Source organism: Phocoena sinus, chromosome 9 (assembly GCF_008692025.1).
Source record: "Phocoena sinus isolate mPhoSin1 chromosome 9, mPhoSin1.pri, whole genome shotgun sequence".
NCBI classification, from domain to species: domain Eukaryota; kingdom Metazoa; phylum Chordata; class Mammalia; order Artiodactyla; family Phocoenidae; genus Phocoena; species Phocoena sinus.
This window is the reverse complement of record NC_045771.1, coordinates 81,537,684-81,558,502: the sequence shown is the minus strand read 5'-3', so window position 1 is coordinate 81,558,502 and position 20,819 is coordinate 81,537,684. Positions and strand designations below refer to the sequence as shown.

At 38.2% G+C, this 20,819-nt stretch overlaps 1 protein-coding gene across 3 annotated transcripts in view; it reads right to left on the bottom strand.

Annotated features, from left to right (window-relative positions):
- Positions 1-20,819, bottom strand: part of CACNA2D1 (calcium voltage-gated channel auxiliary subunit alpha2delta 1) — a 502,332-nt gene that overhangs the window by 406,071 nt on the left and 75,442 nt on the right. For 2 of the 3 annotated variants that reach the window (XR_004351432.1, XM_032643128.1), the window contains one exon: positions 12,406-12,487. The exons of the other annotated variant lie outside the window; for it this stretch is intronic. Coding sequence is in view for 1 of the 2 variants with exons in the window: in XM_032643128.1 (XP_032499019.1) it covers positions 12,406-12,487 (82 nt within the window). In the remaining variant the exon portion in view is untranslated. The remainder of the gene's footprint in view (positions 1-12,405; positions 12,488-20,819) is intronic. 3 annotated transcript variants of the gene reach the window in all.

Genomic DNA, 20,819 nt, shown 5'->3' with positions numbered 1-20,819 from the left:
TTACTTCCCTCCAATGGAACTTGTCCTCGACAAGCCAGCAAGACCTCTGCCATCTTTCTGAAGGACATTTCTCCTTGGACAGTCCCTGATGAAACAGGAGTTTCCTTACAAATCGGTAGCAATATTCTAATGTAAGACCTTGCCCTTGGCCCCTACCTATTTGCATCAGGGCACATCAGACCTTGAAGCAGCTAATTTCTGAATTAATGGCCTGTGAGGAGTCAGGTACAAAGGATCCATATAAACAAGGATAATACATTGAACCAATCAGATTCTCTCACCATAGCATGACAAGTTGGATGGATCAAGGGCAGAAGCAGCATCAAAAGTGAAAAGAGGAAAGGAGGAAAACAGTCTTCAGATACTATTGAGTGACATAAGTGATGGCTGTGGTAGGTAGAATAGTGACCTTCCAAAGATACATCCTAATCTCTAGAACCTGTGACTATGTTATTACAAGGCAAAGGGGAATTAAGTTTGCAGAAGTTTTGCTAATCAGCTGCACTTAAAGAGATTTTCCTGTATTGTCCTGGTGAGTACAATGTAATCACAAAGGTCCTAAAAATGGAAGAGGAAAATGTAACCATGCAAGAGAAAACCAGAGAGATGGCAACGTGAGAAGAAATCAGCCCGTGTAGCTGGCTTTCAAGAGGGAGGAAAGGGGCCATGAGTCAAGGAAAGGACTTCTGATCTATAGCATTGTAACATAATAAATCTGTGTTATGCCAATAAATATATAGTAATTTGTCACACTAACAAGAGGAAACTAACACAGTGAGTTAGCTGTGAAGAGCCCCCAGCTGAGAGGCAAACAATACTCAGCCTTTGGGGCTGCCTTAGCTCCAGACCTTCCCTCCCACTGCCCAAACTATCTTCTAAATGCCTTTAATTCTTGCTGAAACCCAGGCTCTTCCTGAGTTCCCTTAAATGTACTACCTTTATTTTTCTTTTACAGGTAGTTCTATGATACACTCCCCAAGTGATTCACTCTGCCAAAAACTAAAAATGCTAAGAAGCATTTTTTGTAAGTTGTGATTAACATTATTTATTACTACTTTGCATGTCCATTTCATTAGTCGCCAGATTCACTTCACTGAAATGAAAACTGAGCTCTAGGGTGAGAAATGTACAATTTCCGTTAGACTTTATGATATAATGAAATTATCTCAAGACTCCCATTATAACCTTCATAATTGTATAGGATTCTGAAAAGAAATTTTAGACAGAAGAGCTAAAAATATAAAGCATAGATGGCACACTGTACAAAAATATATATGAATTGGGTGAATAAATATGATTCCACCTCATAGTAATGAAAGGCGGGATTAAGAGAAAATGTTACAATATAAGTCTCATCATCATTCTAACTTCACTATCTTTATTGGCTAAATTCATATAACTTCAATACTAACACAGGCAGGAAAAGAGATTCACTGTCTCCTCAACCGCTTTAGATATTCACAAAATCAGTTTTACTTTTAGTTGAACTTTGCAATGTGGGATGGTTTATTTTTGGGGGTTTTTTTTCTTTATTAAGTGTTCCATGGGCTTTTGAAATACATGTTCCCTAGCAACTTAGAAAGTCTTGTTTCTAAAAGGTGCATTAACACAAAAGTATGATATAATTTTCTTTCTTGGTCACTTTCAAGGATGAAAGTTCCCTTAAGAAATTTTACGATTCAAAAGTAAGGTCTTTCTTTTAATTTACCATAAATCTCATCATCATCTAAGCTGGCCAACACAGAGAGATGTTGAGATATGGGAAGACTCCTTTATCTAAGGTAAAGAGTAACTAGTGACACTAAATCTGAATTGATATTGGAATATATTTTACCAAAAAACAAAGAAAAAAAACACCTACCTTCCTCCTTTGAAAATTAGCTGAATTTTAAAAAGTGAACTTTGCCATAAAAAATATGCAGTATTTCCTAGTTAACCCCTAAGCTCTTCAAACTCTCTCCTCTTACCCTTTGATTAAAAAAGTGAATAATGCACTCTCTTAAACAAAAGTCAAGCTTTTAAAATGCATTAGTTCTATTATACTGTCAGTTACGTCAGCTAACACAGTTGGGTAAAAAAGGAATGCCAACACCAACTGCTGAAATATATTAATCCAATAGTTTGCGTAAATTTATGAAGATATAAGCACTCATAAGATGAAAGGCATTATATTAATATCATTAAAAGAATCAAATTTGGGCTTCCCTGGTGGTGCAGTGGTTGAGAGTCCGCCTGCCGATGCAGGGGACACGGGTTTGTACCCCAGTCCAGGAAGATCCCACATGCCGCGGAGCAGCTGGGCCCGTGAGCCATGGCTGCTGAGCCTGCACGTCCGGAGCCTGTGCTCCGCAACGGGGGAGGCCACAACAGTGAGAGGCCCGTGTACCGCAAAAAAAAAAAAAAAAAAAAAATCAAATTTGATAGTCTACAACTTCATTTTAGGTAAATTACAGCCCCCCTCCTTTTTTTTCTTTTCCCAATAACCTAGTTTTTTTTTTGCTTTTTTTTTTTAATTGGGGTATACTTGCTTTACAATTTTGTGTTAGTTTCTGCTGTACAATGAAGTGAATCAGCTACACATACACATACATTCCCTCCCTCTTGGACCTCCCTCCCCCACCATACTACCTTTGAAATTTTTATGGCTTCAGATTTCTATTTTGCTACCTTTAAGCATATGCAAAGATCATCTAACATATAAGTATCATGTTTATTATGTATTTCTTACTTCTCTTAACCACAATGTTAGTGTCAAGAAGACAGAGACTTTTGCCCATTTTGTTCACTGGTACAGTCCAGCACATAGTATAGTGCCTGGCATGCAGTGAGCACTCAGTAAATACTGATGGCATGAATGACTGAATGGACAGTGACACTGGTACTATGTCAGGCTTTTCTAGGAATGTGAATGCTTACTTTAACGAGGGCTTCCTTGTATTTTAAAATAAATATCTATTCTGAACCAAAAACAAACGAGGCTATGTAAGGACCTATGCAGTTACATAATGAAATAAAAACACAACACCTAAATGACAATTAGATTCTAATAATAAATACACAAAATAAGGTAATGATCAATATGAGGAAGAGTATTAGACGTATAGAAAATTGTGCTGTCAGAATTCAGAGGAAATTAAATCACATGGATTACGATAGTCAAAAACATGGTGAAAGATGGTATTACAGCCACGCTTCAAATGAAATGTGCATTAATAAGGAGAGAAAGAAATCTGAATGTGTGCAATACAAGGAATAGGACAATATTGAAAAGCAGGGCTTCCCTGGTGGCGCAGTGGTTGAGGGTCTGCCTGCTAATGCGGGGGAAACGGGTTCGAGCCCTGGTCTGGGAGGATCCCACATGCCGCGGAGCGGCTGGGCCCGTGGGCTGTGGCCGCTGGGCCTGCGCGTCGAGAGCCTGTGCTCCGTGACGGGAGAGGCCACAGTGGTGAAAGGCCCGCGTACCGCAAAAAAAAAAAAAAACTACAATGTGGTATCACCTCACGCCAGTTAGAAAGGGCATTATCAGAAAATCTACAAACAACAAATGCTGGAGAGGGTGTGGAGAAAAGGGAACCCTCTTGCACTGTTGCTGGGAAGGTAAATTGATACAGCCACTATGGAGAACAGTATGGAGGTTCCTTAAGAAACTAAAAATAGAATTACCATATGACCCAGCAATCCCACTACTGCGCATATACCCAGAGAAAACCATATTTCAAAAAGAGACATGTACCCCAATGTTCACTGCAGCACTATTTACAGTAGCCAGGTCATGGAAGCAACCTAAATGCCCATCGACAGATGAATGGATAAAGAAGTTGTGGTACATATATGCAGTGGAATATTACCCAGCCATAAAAAGGAACAAAATTGAGTCATTTGTTGAGACATGGATGGATCTAGAGACTGTCATACAGAGCGAAGTAAGTCAGAAAGAGAAAAACAAATATCGTATATTAACGCATGTATGTGGAACCTAGAAAAATGGTACAGATGAACCGGTTTGCAGGGCAGAAGTTGAGACACAGATGTAGAGAACAAACGTATGGACACCAAGGGGGGAAAGCCGTGGGGGGCGGGGGGATGGTGGTGTGATGAATTGGGCGATTGGGACTGACATGTATACGCTGACATGTATAAAATTGATGACTAATAAGAACCTGCTGTATAAAAATAAAATAAAATTTAAAAATTAAAAAAACAACTAAAATAAAGAAGATGATAGTCTTATAATAACAAGGTGACAAGCATCATTTCAACTCTCTTAGGTAACAAGAGGGATACAATAGTCTCTGTTAACAAAAAGTTTGGATTTCCCTAACATCCTTCATTATAAGAAGACACAGCACATTAAAATTGAAATAGAAGGGGAAGTATGGACCAATGTCAGAGAACGTGGGTGAGATTTCAAAATGCATATATTGCTAACACTGGAAGAATAGCCATTGTACCTTACAGGGGCATAAGAGGAATCTGGGAAACTTACAAAACATCAAACAAGGCTGTAAGAAACACCTGACATTATACATTGGGGGGAAAGTTGCAGGAAACAAAATGTAGCCTGTAATTTGTGTGATGTCCAAAGGCTGCAAATGTCTCTGCATTCAGCCATGGGGAGCAGAAGATACAGAGTGAGTTAGGCCTTTCCTGTCCCTGGGCCTCAGGGGTAGGACGAGGGTGAGGCAAGTGAGGTAGCGAGAGCACAAAATTTTAGGAGCCCCTAACTCACTCTAAGGATCGTGCAAGTTTATGACCCTCAGAACAAGTGCACCTCCTTAAATTCTTCACCTTCAGTGTATCATGTGCCTCACCTCAGTCCAGGTTCTGCTAGTCCCCTGTCCCCACCTGTCCCCTGCCAGGAATAAGAGACCTATTTGGAATGAGGAGAAACTCTACCTCTTCCCAAAATACGGTCTTCACATCGGCTTCCTAATACCAAATATGTTCTGCTCCAAGGCTCAAAGAGTAACCAAAGACTTAAATAACCAAGTGGAAATAACTATCAATCCCTTCCTTTTGTAATAAAAAGGAGTCTACAAGAAAGTCTTGGATTCCTAAAGGGAAAGGCAGAAGTGTGAATAAAATAGCACACAAAGGAGACAACTAACCTCCCGGATGATTGTAATTTGCTTCCACAGTTGTGGTTTGCTTTCCCCAGGGCAGAGTCAATCAAGTGCAGCAACTGAGGATTTCTGACATATTTGCAAAGTTCTATTTCCTTTTAATATAACTTTTTGCAGATTCAGCAAGGCATTTTATAGAAAAAATAAAGAGCAGTTTCTATTCATCAATTTATTTTTGGAAACCTTTTGCATAAAGCAAATTCTTATTGTTATAGAAACCATTAATTTAGAATACCTGGTCATTGAAATTTTGGTATAACTTTATCATGAAATAATTTATTAATGTATTAAAGGAAAAAATGGTTGCTAGTGAATGTTTTATGAACTTAACCTTGTTTCCAAGAATATTAAGACCACTTTAATTTCTAAAATGTCATCTATTTATTAACATATGATTATCATCCTCTCCACTTGCCAGCACAATAGCTAAAAAAGTTTGTGTTTGTGTGTGTGTGTGTCTCAAAGTAATAAAATGCCTTCACTTTACTGAAAGAAATTGGAGAAGACATAAACAAATGGGAAAACATCCTGTGTTCATGGAACGGGAGAATTAATATTGTTAAAATGGCCATACTAACCAAAGCCATCTTTAGATTCAAGACAATTGCCATCAAAATACCAAACGCATTCTTTACAGAAGTAGAAGAAATAATCCTAAAATGTGTTTGGAACCACAAAAGACCCCAAATAGCCAAATCAATCCTGAGAACAAAGAACAAAACTGGAAGTATCACACTTGCTGCTTTCAAACTATACTACAAAGCCATGGTAATGAAAAACAGTATGGTACTGGCACAAAAATAAACACATAGACCACTGTAACAGAATAGACAGCCCAGAATTAAATCCCGGTACATACGATCAACTAATATTCAACAAGAGAGCCAAGAACACCCAAGGGGGAAAGGTTAGTCTCTTCAATCAATGATGCTGGGAAAACTGAAAAAAACACATGCAGGACATTGAAACCGGACCTCTATCTCACACCATTCACAAAAATTAACTCGAAATGGAACAAAGACTTAAACTAAGACCCGATACCATAAAAATCCTAGAAAACATAGGCAAAAGGCTCACTGATATTGGTCTTGGCAATGATTCTTTGGGCACAGCGCCAAAAGCACAAACAACAAAAGCAAAAATCATCAAATGGGACTACATCAAATTCAAAAGCTTCTGCACAGCAACCAAAAAAAAACAATTAAAATGAAAAGGTAGCCTACAGAATGGGAGAAAAACTGGCAAACTAAATATCAGAAAGGGGTTAGTTTTAAAATATATTTTGCATATTAACACAACAATAACAACAATAATCCAATGGAAGAAAAGGGTAGAATAGAAATTTTTTCCAAAGAGGTCATCAAAATGAGCAACAGGCACATGATAAGATGCTTAACCTTACTAATCATCAGGAAAATGCAAATAAAAATCACAAGCTATCACCTCACACCTGTTAGAATGGCTATCATCAAGTAGACAAGAGACAACAAGTGCTGGCACGTACTGGTGAAAAAGTAATCCTTACACAGTACTGGTGGGAAGTAAAGTAGTCCAAAAACTATGGAAAATAATATGGAGGTTCCTCAAAAACTTAAAAATAGACCTACCATATGATCCAGCAATTCTGCTTCTGGGGATATACCCAAAGGAAAGAAAATAGGAGTCTGATGAGACATATGTACCTTCATGTTTATTTGCAGCACTATTCACAATAGCCAAGAAATGAAAACAACCCAAATGCCCATCAGTGGATGAATGAATAAAAAGATGTAGTATAGGGCTTCCCTGGTGGCGCAGCGCTTGAGAGTCCGCCTGCCGATGCAGGGGACACGGGTTCGTGTCCCGGTCCGGGAAGATCCCACATGCCGCGGAGTGGCTAGACCCGTGAGCCATGGCTGCTGAGCCTGCGCGTCCAGAGCCTGTGCTCCGCAACAGGAAAGGCCACAACAGTGAGAGGCCCGGGTACGGGAAAAAAAAAAAAAAAAAAAAATTATGTAGTATATATATATACAATAAAATATTATTCAACCACGAGAAAGAAGAATATTCTGCCATTTTCAACAACATGGATGGACCTTGAGCACATACATTAAGTAAGATAAGCCAGACAGAGAAAGAAAAGTACTGTACGATATCACTTATGTGTGGAATCTAAAAAAAATCAAACGTGTAAAAAAACAACAACAGAGTAAAGCAGAGGTTACCAGGGGAGAGGGGACAGTGGGATTAAACTAATAGCATTTAAGGGTACAAACTTGTAACAAATACTAAAATAGTGATACGGATTTAATGTATGGTTTACTGAACACAGACAATAATACTGTACTATAAGTATGTAATGTGATAAATATCATTACAATGGCCACCATATTAAAAAATGTAAATGTATCAAAGTAACATGATGTGCAACTTCAATTTACATGATGTCAAATTTTATTCAATAAAATATAAACAAAAGTAATACAATGTCTCCAAAAATTTCTATAATTCAAATTGTTTAAAAATACATATATGTTTCATAATCTGGGGGTCTTTTTTTCTTGATCTATGATTTCATTCTTGATTATGTTTAAATATACATATATACCTTGCATTTTCTATTAATGTGTCTTTAATACATTTTTAGATATAGCTCTTCAAAAAATAGTACCTATCAGTGGAAGACTAGTTGTCCTCCACTCTTTGTTCTGCCCTCTTCCACTGTGAGAGAGTAGGCGTATCATTAGCCAGCTAAAGACTCCATTTCTCTGACTCCTTTCCAGTTAAGATGTGGCCATGAGAATAAGTTCTGACCACCAGAATGGGCGCAAGATGCCTTACCCTTACAGGGACTGTGTACCCGCTCTTCTAGTCTCTCTCCCTTTGCATGATGGCTGGGAAATAAGGGCAACTGAAAGGATCACCTTGGACCCAGGAAGGAAGCCATATGCTGAGGATGGCAGAGCCACTCTGCTGACCCTAGACTGCACACCTCTAGATTGTCATATGAGAGAAAAATACACGGTTACCTTACGTCTTTGTTACATTGGTTCCACCTGTACCTCCAACTAATATAATACTATACCCTCAATTAATATAACAAATGAATGACATTTGTTGAGTTCTGATTATAGGTCAATAAATATTTTACATGGATTACGTCAACTATGTCAGCAACACCATGAGGTTAATAAATAAACATCTTGGCTAGATCACAAAGCTATCAACTCTAAGAACTACTGGTATAATAGTCTTTAATATTTTTTAAAAGGATATGTTATAACATTCTATAAAAAATAATGTATATTTTCTTCAGTTAGAAGACCATGAAGACAAAAATCAGGAAAAACCTCGTGTACAATTCGCAGCAATTCTTTCAACTGAAATACACACAAAACCATTTCTGTGCACATGAACAATAATGGAAGTTGTTAAATTCTGCATGTAAATTTACATCATAGAATTTCCTTCTACATTTTTCTTTTTTAAAGAAACTCAAATGGAAATGTTCATGAGTAAATACTTGGTGGCAGAGCTTTCACTTCTTCTTTATATCTTTTATAAAAAGAGCAGTAGCATAACCAGATATATTAACCTTGTACCGAACTGAAGATCTGCTCACCTTCTCAAAATACAAGTGGTAATATAAAAAGGTAAAATATTAACATATATTCTAAAGCATAACAAGACTCTTTTCATGGTTGGAGTTATATCCCATTTAGTAGTTGTATACCCTAGAACAAAAATTTAACCTTGCAAATAATTTCTTCCTGCATATTAATGATGATGATATTCACTTCACAAGGTTATCCTGAGGATTAATAAGATAATGGATGTAAAGGGCTTAGGACAGTGCTTGGACACTTGAACTAATTTAGAAAAAAAAAAAAGTAGTCCTCAGTTGTATTTAAAAGGTTCTAATATATTAAGTACTATACTAAGGAAAAGTATAATGCATTATCTCTTTCTCCTAATTTTATTTTTTCTTTCAATTTTTAAAATAAATTTATTTATTTGTTTGTTTATTTATTTTTGGCCTCCTTGGGTCTTCGCTGTTGCAAGCGGGCTTTCTTTAGTTGGGGTGAGCGGGGACTACTCTTCGTTACGGTGCACAGGTTTCTCATTGCAGTGGCCTCTCATTGCAGAGCCTGGGCTCTAGGCGTGGGGGCTTCAGTAGTTGTGGCACGCGGACTCAGTAGTTATGGCTCGTGGGCTCTAGAGCTCAGGCTCAGTAGTCGTGGTGCACGGGCTTAGCTGCCCCGCAGCATGTGGGATCTTCCTGGACCAGGGCTCGAACCCGTGTCCCCTGCATTGGCAGGCAGATTCTTAACCACTGTGCCACCAGAGAAGCCCCTCTTTCCTAAATTATTTAATCTACTTTGTGGATGATCATATGCAATTGAAGGACGTGCATTCTCCCAATATGTGATTAGAAATGGAAAAATCCAATAAAAGATATCTTAAAACTTGAATGTATCAGGGCTAATAGTACTACATAAGCCTATTCATTCCTGATCTTTAACAGAAGTTAATCAGGTACCTGGGCAAAATCTCTAATTTTTAAAGTTAAGGTACTGCTTTTATTCAATAGTATTTATCAGACTTCCCTGGGCTAATATTTTATGATACCCAAAGTAATTTTCATAAAATTGCAAAGATGTCCAATTTTAGCTATGTTCCCTCATTGCAGCTGAGCCCGCAGGTAAAAAGCGAGATGTGCCCTGTGATGCCAGTAAAAACTACATTCAATAATTTGGGAATCATCATTTTTTAAATATTGAATTTCAACCCCAAACCTGCTAAATTCCTCTATTTTTTGAACTTTTGATCCTTACCATGCATCTAACACCCTTAGTCTCAACACAAATTTCACTCTCAACTCTGGCATCCTTCAGCTAGTCTGCGCTTTAAGTTCCTGTGGCCAAAAAGAAATGCACCACTGGGACTTCCCTGGTGGTGCAGTGGTTAAGAATCCTCCTGCCAGTGCAGGGGACATGGGTTTGATCCCGGCTCCAGGAAGATCTCGCATGCCGTGGAGGAACTAGGCCCATGCACCACAACTACTAAGCCCGTGCACCACAACTACTGAGTCTGCGCTCCACAACTACTGGACCCACACACTGCAACTACTGAAACCCGTGCGCTCTGTGGCCCGTGTGCCACAACTACTGAGCCCGTGTGCTGCAACTACTGAAGTCCCCGTGCCTAGAGCCCATGCTTTGCAACAAGAGAGGCCACCGCAATGAGAAGCCCATGCACCACAACGAAGAGTAGCCCCCGCTCACCACAACTAGAGAAAGCCTGCACAGCAATGAAGACCCAATGCAGCCCCAAAAAAATTTTTTTAATTAAAAAAAAAAGAAATGCACCTCTTTTGCCCCCATCATGGACCACCTTCTCTCTGGGCAAAAGGAAAGAGGCATATGGACACATTTATCTATCTTCTTGTCCCCTAATACTTAAATTCTTCTTCCAGCAATAAATTCCTCTTTCCCTCCCTTGTTACATACATATAATTCTTTTATTTGTATTTTTTCTATCACTGTAATGAGGTACAATGCCTCATAAAAGCAGCATTGTGGGGATTTTCTTCCATCCTGTCCATTCTATTTTGTTATCATAATTTACACAAGGCCATTTAATCATGCCATCAATATTTACACTCTTCTTAGTCATCTACAACTCATAAAGCATAATGGACATCAGGTGAGACTTTTTTTCTTAAGGACTCATTGAAAAACGCAGATTTGGCAAGAGAGGGTTCACATATTAACACCAAAAGTAAAAAAAGAGTTCAGCCAAGAAAGTGGTTTTTGAGGCTGATAAAACACTGAGGAGTAAAGAAGAGCTCCCAAAAGCAGTTTACTTTTAATTTCAATCTGTCAATAAAAAGAGTTACATAACTTTTAACCAGAATCTGTCAATTCTCTTTTCTTTTTTTCTCATTCCACAAATGCCATCACTTTCACGGAGGCTTACTTATTACCCTACACACTTTCATATTCTAATTTATTTTCCCACAGTGAATCATTGCAGATCCCAAACATCAGCTAACAGTAGCCTTCAGGCATCTTTGCACCTTCAAAAATGGAGATTTTGATTACTAGCATGTCAGTTCTCTGAGGAGAGGAACTGTGTCTCTGTCAACCCCTGGTAGCCTGCACAGTGCCTGGGACATGCTGCGTGCTCAGTAACTGTTCATTAGAATTAATTCGATCATTATTATTCAGAAAGAACACTTTTCATTTCAAAATATATTCCTTATGTCATCTCATAAATATTGAAATTTACTCAACATATACTCGGTTTGAAACCTACAATTGTGTTATGAAGAGATTCAGGAATAATATTTTGAAGTATATGCTTAGTAAGGTTTCTTTATGAATTCCTATTAATACACAGGGTAACCATTCATTCCAGTTTCTCCCAGAGAGGAATATTCACATATAAATATTCATATAATAAATATTCACAGATCATACATGAAACCACTTTTATACCATTTCACCTCATTGATCCACCACATTTTTGGAAAACAAAACACCTCACTGCATCACTAACAACACAACATGAAGGTACTTTCAAATTGTTAGATTACTTACACTGAAATGAAAGCAGTGAGACTCTAAAGAAATGATGCTTAAAATTTAATAAATATTACGGAAGCTATATATGTACATGCTCTTACCCAAGGAAAATGATCGATTTAAGATGTTACACAAATATTTCCATGTTGCTATTATTATCAAAAATCATTTTAGAGTGACATTCATAGTCATTTCATAAGTCATAAGAAAAACCATCTTTCATAGTGTCTCCTTTCCTTGCACAAAAGTCTGTACGACCCATCTCAGTGATTCACTCTAGCCTCTAGGCATGGCTATAAACATTGTAAACCGCTTTTGAAAATAAAATCTACCCTCAAAGAGTGAAGATATGTTCCCACTGAGGATACTCAAAAGAATCCCTCACAGGGCTTAAAGTCACCACTATACAAAAGATCCTAATATCCTCTGAAGATGGGAGGAAACAGGACACCCCAATTTGAATTTTAGGGATGACTATATATCATATGAACTCATGTAAGGGAAGGCTGTATACAAACTGTAAAGTGCAGTGAGAACACCTCACTAATTGTTAGGGATGGCAGTAACTGGCAGCACCAAAAGTCCCTCTCAGATTTTCACTATCAGATTCACATGAAAAATTGTCCTATTTATAATATAGAAAGACAGTTTCTTAGAGGAAAGAACTGCATGCAAAATAAAGAAATGATTAGTAAGTTTTGGGAGACTTTACTCACATCAACAAGCTGGTTGACTCCACTTGCAGTTTTTGCCAGGGTGACAAGGTCTTCCTGCATCTTATCCACCCATGACTTGATGCTGCAGAAATCAGAGAAGAGAATGTTCTATCAGATCTCTCACAAAGTAAGGCCACAGACTGACATTCTATATGCAAAGATTATCCGCAGATAATTCATTAAATTACCTTTAAGTCTTTCTCCTCCTTCGCAGCTCCTACTATACCTACCCACCCCTCCAGCCCACTTTTAAGTGACAAGACCAATGAACCTTTAGGGGCAACCTCTTAGGATGCTAAAATATCCCCAACTCAAAAAGAGAAAAATGACAAATGAGGGTAAACGTTTGCTTAATTTTTACGAAAATTCCATTAAAAAAAGTTACTAAATGGAATATTCTAAACTAAACTTTACCCTTTAGTTTACAAGCCTTTGTAATATAATACTAAGGGTGTGCTAAATGTAGACTATTTGAAAACTGCCAGAAAGTGACAAATATTTTTAAATTTCTTATAATTCCAATACCCAAGGATAATCACTTAACATTTTGATGTATTCCCTTCAAGTTTTTTAAAATTCTTTCACAAGGTCAAGCACATATTATGTAAAATTCACATATCTTTTTTTCCATCAGTCACATGATAAATACCCTTCCATGTCATTACAGATATTTTATAAACACTGTACTTTAATGGCCACTTAATATTCCCTTATCTCTAAATCCCATAATATACTTGACCATCCCCCTTTTTAAAAAGATAACTAGAATGTCATCAGCTTTGACTGCTAAAAATTTCACTGCAACAAATATCTCAGTACACATTAAGCTTAAAAGTATTTCATTTCCTTAGCTAGACTCTTAGATTTGGAATTACTGGATCAAGGCTTAAGTTTTAAAGAAATGGTTTTGAGCATTAAAATTATGATTGAAGGTTGCAGTTCAAATCCTTTTCATGTAAAGGTGAGCCTTGAACAATGTGGGGGGTTAGGAGTGCAAAGCCCCAGGCAGCTGAAAATCCGCAAATAACTTTACAGTCAGCCCTCAACATCCGTGGTTTGGCATCCACAGATTAAACCAATGATGGATCATGTAGTACTGTACATTAACTGGAAAACAATCTACTATAAATAGACTCACGAAGTTTAAACCCATGTTGTTCAAGGGACAACTGTATATACTTTAACGTAATGGAGATCTTAAAATACAAGCTATGGATGTCAGAACATTTTAGAAAATTCTAAACTGATGGTCTATCTTATTTGTCCTGTCATTAGCGATTACCAAATACCACACAATTTTCCCCATTCTAATAAATTAAATTTAATTTGCAATCCCTTCATATATTTCATTTATTCATCCTCATGTTTCAAAAAGACCTAAAGTGTGTGTTCTTTTCTGTCCATGCAAATATAAGAAAACACTAATAAGGATAGGAAATGATTTGAATTTGAACTTCTCTCTACATATATATGGTATGTGTATCTATCATTGCTTATTTATTCTGTTCTTTGGATTTTATAAATACTAAATGTTTTCCCTCTTTTTTCTTTATTGACATTGTGATTTATTTAGTCTCAGTATACTGCAGTAGCATACAAATAATTTATACATTTAAAAGGTAACTCTTAGATATGTTCGACAGTGAACATAAACTCTCAAATGAACATATCTACAATATAGAAACAGACTCAAAGGCATAGAGAACAGACTCGTGGCTGCCAAGGGGGAGTGGAGGTGGGGGGAGAGAAGGATTGGAAGTTTGGGATTAGCAGGTGCAAACTATTATACTATACAGGATGGATAGACAGCGGAGGTCCTACTGTGTAGCACAGGAAACTATATTCAGTGTCCTGTGATAAATCATAATGTAAAAGAATATGAAAAAGGATATATATAACTGAGTCACCTCACTGTACGGCAGAAATTAACACAACATTGTAAATCAACTATACTTCAATAAAAAAATTTTTTTAAACAGGTTAACTCTTCTGTCATAAGAGAGTAAGCTGTAATTCAAGGACTGAAGCCAGTTTCCCCACCGCAGCGCTGGCTCTGTCCAGTGAGCATTCACCCTGAACTGAGCCCCCTGGCTCCCGTCTGTCAGCCTTGTCTTTTTTTTTTTTTTGCGGTACCCGGGCCTCTCACTGTTGTGGCCCCTCCTGTTGCGGAGCACAGGCTCCGGACGCGCAGGCTCAGCAGCCATGGCTCACGGGCCCAGCCACTCCGCCGCATGTGGGATCTTCCCGGACCGGGACACAAACCCGTGTCCCCTGCATCGGCAGGCGGACTCTCAACCACTGCGCCACCAGGGAAGCCCCCTATACTATGTTCTTAACAGCTTGTCAGTGGGGCAGAGAAGACTGGTCTCAGTGATAGGTCCACGTACCACAAAAAAAAAATAGTATAGGAACAAAGATTATTTTTTATAGACATGCGGTATTACCTGCTTTTCCTAAAATACATAAGCACTCTGCCTTTCAAACCTGGAATTAGAAGATTATAATGGCTAGGAAATAAGCGAAGATCTCACTGATCATGAAAGTGAAAAATTACATAAGGGACAATATTCATATGGGCAAATTCTCTATCAGTCTTTCTCTTTCTAGGTAAATTGTCAACCACATATGCATAATCACTAAGCACTATTTTATTAAATGTCTCCAGAAGGCACTATAATATTTTGGAGAAAGTTACAGAGGATATATAGTCTTTTCAGATAATAAGAAATGAACATAGCACTCCATGAGGAAGAATTTGTTGTTTCTTCTTTGTCAGCCCACTCAACAAGAACTAGTATCTGCTGGAGAAGATACTAAAAGCTGGCAGGGCAGAAACGAAAGATATATGCGTTACAGTTTGGTTAGGTTTAAAACTGGGTCTGACAGGAAAGAGGCAGAAGAGAACAAGAATAAGGTGGTGTAGGGGAGGAAAAAGTATCTTTTCTTCTGCCTTTCTAAATTCTTGACTGAGAACCTGTAACAAAAGACAGACTAATAAGTGAAATGCATACAAATTGATTCAAGTTTTACATGACACGGGAGGCTTCAAAAGGAAATGAAGACCTGCCCCCCCCCCCAAAAAAATGGTTAAACCTGAGTGTCTTTATGCTAGGTTTGATGAAGAACAGAAAGATATGATGGGACAAAGAATATGAGCTAAGTATAGCAAACTGGGGGAAACTTAACAGAGACCATTCATTCACATTTCTCTTTCTGCCCCATGTCTTCAGAGATAAGGATGCTCCTTTCTCCCAGGTATAGGGAAGCAACGCTCACATGAGGGGAAGGTCACAAAGTCCTTCCTGAAGATGCCACTTCCCCAACACCTTCAGCTTAAAATATTCAATAGGCTATGTAACCATATTTAGCCCATCCTGAATCCCATCTCTAGGACATGCTTCAGGAATCAGAAGAGTCACTTAAAGTTTATTAGATAGTTGTGTGGGGAGGTGGATAGAGGAGGCTTTCGACTAGTAGCTACTTAAAGTGAGATTTGAAGGACAAGTGGAATTTAAGAAAATCGAGAAGGGAAGGAAGAAACAACGAAGGCAGGGAGAATTTAAAACGTGGCATTGTCAGCAACCACAAGTAGTCTGCATGGCCAGAGTCCAAGGTTGTTCATCAAATGTATGGAATGGGGGCAGGAATGGTCAGGAAGAAATTCTGGCAAATAGTTGGCCAGACCCAGGGTCTTAAATAACATTCTGAAGCATTTATATTGTATCCTCAAAATAATGGAGAAATAATGGAAAATGTGAAGTTAGCGAGTAACAAGATTAACGGTATATGAACATGATAAAATAATTTCTCTGATAGCCAAGTGGATGGTGGCTTAGAGGGAGAACAAAGAGTGAGGAGGGAGGGGCTAGATAAGATGGAAGAAATGAGGGTTCAAACTAGCTCAGTAGTAGCGAGAGTAGAGAGGGAGACAAAAGGGAGACCAAGTAGAAGAAACCAGCTCAACAAAACTCTGAAGGATGGATGACAGGATTTCATGTACTACTAGATTTAAATAGTGAATGGGAGAAAGGATTCGCAGATGACTCACGGAGTTCCTCAGTTAGACAATGTTAGGACATTCTGTTATAGTAAGTATAAGAGGAAGAACGATTTAGAGGGGTATTGATGAGTTCGTTTTTATTGGTTCAGGTAGAGATGTTTTTGAAAGATTCACGTATAGAAACCCAGTAGGCAATTGAACATACATAGATTTGAAGCTCTCAGACGTTTCCATAGCATTTAAAGATCAGGTAGTTTCAAAGGACAAAGGTAAATCAGTGTATGACTCCCAAAGGAGAGTTTATAAAGGGAGAAAGAAAATACACAGCAGCTAGAACTCCGGAAAATAACACTGAAAAAAGAGACGGGAATCTGAGCAGTGGCAAGAAAGAAGGGAATCCAAGAACAATGGTATCACAAAAGCCAGGGAAGGTAAGAATATCCAGAGAGAGTCATCAAACAAGGTGAGAGAAATTTATCTATCTTATATGTGAGGACAGTGAGAGAAGTGTGGAACCTAGGAAAAAAGGGAGAACAAGGAGTGAGTGCTCCTTTTTGTTTTATAATCGGAGAGATATAGGCATGGTTCCATGCAAAAGGAGAAAGGCACGGAGAGGAGACATCACAGAGAAATCTCAGGAGAGAACATGCAACTTACTGACAGGGCAAGGGCCTTCAAAAGACTAGATTCCTGCAGCTTTTTCTTGCTCACCTCTATATTCCAAACATGATCGAGTGAAGGATGAGTGAAGAAATAAGCAGAACACAGGAGAATCCTAATCCATGGCTGGAAAGTAGGTTACTTCTTCCATGGAGATCGAAGGGAAAACGTAAACGGTTTTAAGTAAATGAAAATAGCTAAAAAACTCGATCAAAAACTGGAGACAGTTCTACTTATCGGTCTCTATTTTTTTTCTTTTTTGTAATAAAGTAGACAGAGTCATCAGTTCAGAGATAGGCAGGAGGTATTAAGGCAGGGTAGTTGAAAAGAAAAGTTGGACGTTTCAGAAGAACAATGACTGGAGAGTATTTAAGGACAAGCCCTATACTGGGGGTCACCAGTTTTCATCAGTACTAATCAGCATGACTGTGTGAATTTCTCCACCAGTACTAGGCTAAAGAGGGTGAGATGGGAGAAAAAAGGCATTCAGATGAATATGGGGCAGATACCAGCAGGTGGGAAAGATGGACAAGGAAAGGTGAACTGAAGGGCCTGAAAACTTTAAGATCTCTACTAATTCTAAATAACAAAGACTACCAAAAATATTCATTAAAATGTTACAGTATTATATTTATACACAACACTTATTTTCTAAACATTTTTCTTATGGAACCAAAAATGCTGTTACAATATTTCTAGGAAAATGTGAAAATACTGTATTGCCAAATTTCAAATTTCTCATCATTTTGGGGGTTTGTAGGCTAATAATCTCATAAAAGAATATTCTGGAAGACTAAATGAAGAAAGTGGCCTGAACACATATCCCACATTTAAATCACTTGAATAAAAATATAATTTCTAAAAGTAAAAATTCTAAAAATCACTGAAATAAAATGGATTGCTCTCAGAAAGTTTACAGTTCGTTTGAAAATCTTTCTCTTGGAAATAAATATACATTACAATATCTGAGCAGCTCAAAAAAAGTTGAATCAATGTATATCAGGTTATATAGATACAACAGAACTGAACTAACAGGTACACTGTTTCCATGAGAATATGCTCTGGATTTTGCAACTTGTGATGTCAGGAACATACTTACTCTGCTTGTTAGAAATGTAACTCCCTGACTTCATGTGTCAAGTGGTAACAGAGGATTAGCAGGTTAGGACTTGAGCATGATATAGTCAGGAGAGTGTGAATGGATGGTATTCATAGAGAAGAATGATGAGAAGCTCCAGAGACTGGGTATGCAGTCAACGCATGCAACAAAGCTACTTCCTATCTCTCTGCTCTCTCCCGTCTCCCAATTTTCCACTGCCTTTTGAAACCCTGTGTTTCTCTAAGCTCCTACAACCCCAAAACGTCAATATCTCATGACTGCAATTGCCACCTGTACATACATAATTCCTACATTTGAGCTCCATTTCTGCCTTAATTACAATTTTCTAGATCACTCCCTTTTGATTTTCCAGCCTTCTTTTTCAAGATATCTATAAAACTAAACTTAAAATCTTCCCTGCCCATAGCACTAACCCTCTGTGTTCCTTCTTCTTGTTGGCAAACCATCTCCTCAGTCATCCATGATGGTCCATGCCATCAATTTCTTCATCATATCCCTCCTTCAATCCTTTGTAAAATAATGGTATCTCAGTGTTTTTCCCAATACATACCTGAGAGCTGAATGCACTGAGACCTTATTTCATGCCAAACTTCTTGCCAAAGGTATTTAACATTCACTCTCCCATTCAGTCATCAGAAAAACTAGTGCTCACTTTTCATAGATGGGAAAACTTCAAGTTGAGAGAAGTTTAACAGCCCAGCCTTGTAGCTTCCACTTTTCTAAGCCATTTTACTTCCACCAACCTCACACATTTCCATGTGTGTCGACTGTCCTTTTCCACATTCTGCTTTGGCTCTATAACCTCTCCCTGAAATTAATCCTCCACCTCCATTGTGAATAAATTTCCCAACTACTCTAATGTCACCTTCACAAGCTCCCAAACTAAAACTGTCCTCTTCTATCCACTAAATTCCAAAGCACTTTAATTGTGCTTTGTGTTTATTTTTCTGTAGACTTCCATGATTAGATGGATATACTTTTACTCTCATTCATCACTGAATCCTCAATATTACAGTATTACAGTGCCTTGCATATAACAGGCACACAGATATTTACTGAATAAATAGAAAATGTATTGAAATAAAATGTAATTGCACTATTGTTTTTTAAAACGCCCAATTATCTTTACTTAATGCATGCAGAGTAAATAATTTACTTACTAAATTTCCTCTTCCCTCCAAAATCCACATCAGAAAAAAACGAACTGCTGGACCCATGCATCTATAAACAGCACCCACTTTTCAACAAGTAGAAGAACTTTTAAATGCAAGTTAATACTTTAAAGAAATTTTTTTTAATCTGTATAACGCACACCTTGTAATTCTAAATCTCTCAAGTGGACACTGAATTTCATAGGAAAAAAATGAAGTCTTGTAATCCTTCTCTACCTCTACAATAACTCAGTACAGAGTCAAATAGCAGTATATGTTCCCAACTGTTTGATGATGTCTGCCGGCTCAGTGTACTTTGGAGAATTCTATATGAGATCTCTAAAAATTGAGGCAAATGCAAATATTTTATTGAGTAGTTGAGATAATCTTTTATATCTTCTACTTCACTTTACTGTACAGAAATAGCCCAAATTCTAAAGGCAAATAATATAAAATACTCAAGTTTTCACTAAATTTGAGAGAAGAATACTCGCCATGCAATTAATATTGTTCCTTTTTTTTTTTTTGCGGTACGCGGGCCTCTCACTGTTGTGGCCTCTCCCGTTACGGAGCACAGGCTCCGGACGCGCAGGCTCAGCAGCCATGGCTCACGGGCCTAGCCGCTCGGCGGCATGTGGGATCTTCCCGGACCGGGGCACGAAACCGTGTCCCCTGCATCCGCAGGAGGACTCTCAACCACTGCGCCACCAGGGAAGTCCAATATTGCTCCTTTTGAGGTTAGATTTGCCTGTAGGATGGCTTTCAAAAGAGTATAGCATAGTTCAGGAAACTATTTTAAAAAGAAGAAGAAGAAAGAAAGAGAGATGGTAATCCATTTCATTTTGCATGCATTTGAGGAACATCAAATTGAGAACACCATAAATTACACCCTGTTTCATCTATTGTAAAGTGCAGCAGTTGAGTACAAAGTGTCAAGTCTGCATAGTTGTCTATTTAATTGTTTTAAATGCTACAGAGAGAATTTGCCTTTTTACTGGTTGTCATAATGGAGCCAAAGTGATAGCTAAGAAATATTACAATAGGTCTTACAAAGACTGTCCTTCCTTCCTATATCTCACGTAGTAAGTCCTCTGTCAAAAAAGAATGTGTGGGGCTTCCCTGGTGGCGCAGTGGTTGAGAGTCCGCCTGCCGATGCAGGGGACGCGGGTTCGTGCCCCGGTCCGGGAAGATCCCACATGCCACGGAAAGGCTGGGCCCGTGAGCCATGGCCCCTGAGCCTGCACGTCCGGAGCCTGTGCTCCTCAACGGGAGAGGCCACAACAGTGAGAGGCCCGCGTACCACAAAAAAAAAAAAAAAAAAAAAGAATGTGTGAACTTCCTGCTATTAGTAAAAAGAGAGTATTAAAACAGACATCTTCCTTCCACATCCATCTTGAATTATCCCACTAGCAATTATCATAGAGACTAGAGCAAAAAAGGAATATTGTAGTGTGTATATGTCAATGCCAATCTCCCAATTTAT